Source organism: Poromitra crassiceps, assembly GCF_964638095.1.
Source record: "Poromitra crassiceps genome assembly, chromosome: 11".
Classification (NCBI taxonomy): domain Eukaryota; kingdom Metazoa; phylum Chordata; class Actinopteri; order Beryciformes; family Melamphaidae; genus Poromitra; species Poromitra crassiceps.
The window spans coordinates 22,468,118-22,472,016 of record NC_139643.1 but is presented as its reverse complement, the minus strand read 5'-3'; the positions used below and the strand labels follow the sequence as shown (position 1 = coordinate 22,472,016).

Below are 3,899 nucleotides of genomic sequence, written 5' to 3'. Positions count from 1 at the left end.
TCAAACATTCGTCAACAACTGCCAACATCCTCAGACAACTGCCTGTTGGTGTTTGTCCGTGTTTATTGGAGAATGTTTGATTGGTGTGCCTAGGGATGGGAATTGATAAGATTTTAGCGATTCCGATTCCATTTTCGATTCTGCTTATCGATCCGATTCCTTATCGATTCTCTTATCGATTCTCATTGGGCAAGGAAAAAGTACAAACGGGTTTATTAACATTAATTTTCTTTTATATTATTATCATTATAAATATGTATTCTTATTCAGCTCTGAGATCAGATTGCTCTTTTCAATCCCATACCAAGCAGGGATCAGTGTCTGTTAAACTGGCTTTGTTTGGGGGTTTGTATTTTGGGTTGAGCATCTTTGTCATCTCCCTATAGAAAATATATAGTGGGAATGAATGAAACAGAACTAGTCGTTAGAATGACAACATGCAACTTTGACATTTTACTTTAGCTGGCATGTCAGACAAACTCACTGCTCGGTGACATTCGTTTACCCTCGCCTCGGTCATTTTACTCTTCCCTGCCTGGGTGAATGGAGGGGCTAGAAGTGCGCAGCACAAGTAGTACTCGCTGCAGCCTCTGACCCAGAGCGACTACCAGCCTCTGAACCAGTCTGACTCTGAACGTCATCATCCTCTAAATTAAATGGATTGAAATGGAGTATTGGTGAAATCTGGTTTACGCAATGAAACAAATGGCACAAACAATAAACACACAATAGCCAGGGTCTGGAGGAGCGCTAACGTTAGCCGCGCTGCTGTTAGCCACTATCGTCACTCCGTAGCACATCAGAAACGTGACATTCCTCCAAAATTATTGCATGCTGTGTGGACAAATGTTTCTGCATATTGCTAGTATTTCCTAACCTGACGCTGCCAGATCGATGAGTTTGCTTCAAATATCTGTTTCACAAACAACATCCATCTGGATTCGGCCAAGCTACATTGCTGAAGAGGGCGGTCACTTTTTTCAAGCTACTAGGCAGGTGATTGGATGGACCGTCTGTCTGTCACCGTCTGGGCTTGCCAGCGCCAACCAATCAGATCGACTTCCCTTCATGACGTAGCAGCGCCTGATCAGCTAGGACTACAATTGCTAATAGTTAGCATGGAGGTCGCAGATTTTTTGCTGTTTTTGTAAGGTGAATATTGGGTGCAACCATTGACTATTCAATTGGCCAAAAGAAAGAAGAATTACTGCAGATGTCTGACTGAGGATGAAGTGCAGGTAGGCCATTTTGCACGTTAAATGTAACTGATTGGATTAACTGATGTTACGCTAACGATAGCAACATTTGGAGGTTGGGGTGCTACGTCTGATGATTGATGATTAATGTTAACGTTAACAGCGATTCATTCATAACACATATCGTTGTTCGTTTCTTCAGGGAACTGATGACACGATATGACACCGAGTGGCACGCACCCTGGACGGCTAACGTCATGGAGACGCAACGCTCTCTAGCCTTTATGATCATGGCAACAACCAAATGCTTTGATACAATATAATGATTTAACGCTACTATTTAACTGGTGAATTTTAGCATATGTGTCAGTGGAATGGTAGATATTTACGCATGACTGGAGAATGTTATTTGCTTACTTTTGTAATAATAAACTAAACGGAGAAATGACGGCCGTGTGTGGTGTTGTTGTTACATAATCTGCTGGTCTTGAGGCACGATTGGGTCAAATGATAAGACGATGTAAATGCATAAAGATGTTGTCAGATGAATCTGCGAAAGGGAGCTGCCTGGAGCCCAGAGGACGTCAACAGAGAAGAGGAAAAACACCCTGGTTACACCATGCAGCATGTATTTGGATATAATCTCTAACTTTAAGAATGGTTCCTTGTTGATATACCGTATTCCTAGTATTGGCTCCCATGACGTTTGTTTACCCCCTATCTAAAGTACAAGTGCAAAATCTTAAGCTACCGGTATGTTCTATCGATAAACCAATTTCTCGAATAACAGCTCCAAAATATCAGACATATAGGACTACTATATGCTAGAGCTATATTCACACTTCACAGTATAATTTATGCAAGCGGGGGAAAATATCAGATAAACTGATTGTTGTATTGTATCCTGAGATCTTTAATCTCGCCTGTATAACATAATATGTCACTCGGCCACCAACGTGAGTTAACGTGGTTTATTAAACAGCAGCCAACATTCCAATCATAGCAGAATACACTTCAGCTAGCAGTAAAGGGACAATACATCACACTGATCTTTGCAGTTCTGTGTTGATTAGCTAATAATTCAGTGGCATTTTGATTAACGTTATGATTTATTTCGATTTGGAACAAAAATGATGGTTTAACAGATTGCATGTTTACTGGGCTGTGGTGAGAGTGAGAAGGGCTTTGTGTTTGTGACTTGCGTGAATGGCTAGCCGTTAGCCATTACAGCCTTACAGCTAATAAGTTATCCCAGCCTAGCGGTCTGTGAAGGCTATCTCCCCAAATTCTACAACAATGTCTTGTTTACTAACGTTCATAGTTGATAACATTACAGCAATACAGTTACGGTTTCGTACTCACTGTAAGATCAAGTGTTTAACGTTTATGTTAGCTTATTGTTTTGAATAGAATGTTTGACTAGCACACTGGAGCTAGCCTCGGTAGCCGCCGCCATGTTGAATAGTGAAAGAACTACAAACGCAGAGGCGCCTCTCGGTGGCGTCACACCCGGTCTCGCCTAAAGCCCGCCCCTAGCTCACGCTGATTGGTGCGCCTGTGTGGCGGCCGGTTTGAATGCATCTCTGAGGCCAGGGCCAGACTGAGGTGGATTGTGAATTTGTGGAACAATGCCGCCCCCGTCTGGTGGAGTCAGGCTAAGTATTTCCCCCCTTTGACGAAATAGAGGTTTTGCAAGCATTGCAAGTGGCACTGTGGTCATCGTTTTGCTTCTGTCTAGACGCCATGGTGGCTGCGGTCTAAACAAAACAAGGCTGCGTTGCGTGCGTGTCGCAGCGTGTAACGTCATCGCGCATGGAATCGATAGTGGAATTGTTAAGGATTTTGGCTAACGATTCCAAGGAATTGATCCACTGGGACCCGGTTCTCAACAAGAACCGGTTCTCGATTCCCATCCCTAGGTGTGCCTTGTGCTTAACTTTAACTAAACAAACTCATCAGAAAGATGAGCACTTGAACATACGTCAGTGTGATAAGAACTACCTAAAATGACAGAAACCATCAGCCAGACACCAGAAGGCAATCGAGGTGTTTTGGCTTCACTTTTTGGGAGCTGACATGACGTCCATATATTATACCATCAATGGTGGAACTGGAAACTAACTATGAGAATAAACAGAGATACAAAGAGTTAAAACAATTCACCTGCAGGTTTATGGAGCCTGAGTTTCCCCTGGTGTTCGAACCTGTGGAACAGACAGTACAAAGATTTTTATTTGTGTGTGTGTGTGTGTGTGTGTGTGTGTGTGTGTGTGTGTGTGTGTGTGTGTGTGTGTGTCTACTGGAAGATGATGGAAGATGATAGTTTACAGGGTTGAAAGCAACTCACCATCACTTTCTCTCTTTCTCTTCCATCTGTAGAGCAGCAGCAGCACCAAAACAACCACAACAACAACAGTCACACAGACACACACAGCCACGACCAGGAAGTCACCTGGGCGAGAGAGATAGAGGGAGAGTGGGGAAGAAGGGAGAGAGAATATGGGGGGGGGGGGGGTATCGAGAGAAGCAGGGGGTGCAGGGCCAAAAAGATGAAGGGAATAATATAAATGAGAAAATCATCCTATTTTATGTGGATATCAAATAGTTTGGTATCATCAACTAAAGAGGAGACAAACTGTAAATCATAAGTCAGATGTTTTCTGAGTGACAGCTGATTCATCTATAGCTTAACTTGTACTTAGA

At 43.0% G+C, this 3,899-nt stretch overlaps 1 protein-coding gene across 1 annotated transcript in view; it reads right to left on the bottom strand.

The window, feature by feature from the left end:
- Positions 1 to 3,294: 3,294 nt before the first annotated feature.
- LOC310784900 (major histocompatibility complex class I-related gene protein-like) overlaps positions 3,295 to 3,899 on the bottom strand; it is a gene marked incomplete at both ends in the record, with an annotated part of 40,677 nt that continues 40,072 nt past the window's right edge. Inside the window, one exon of the mRNA XM_083645931.1 lies at positions 3,295 to 3,317. Within this exon, the coding sequence (XP_083502057.1) occupies positions 3,295 to 3,317 (23 nt within the window). The remainder of the gene's footprint in view (positions 3,318 to 3,899) is intronic.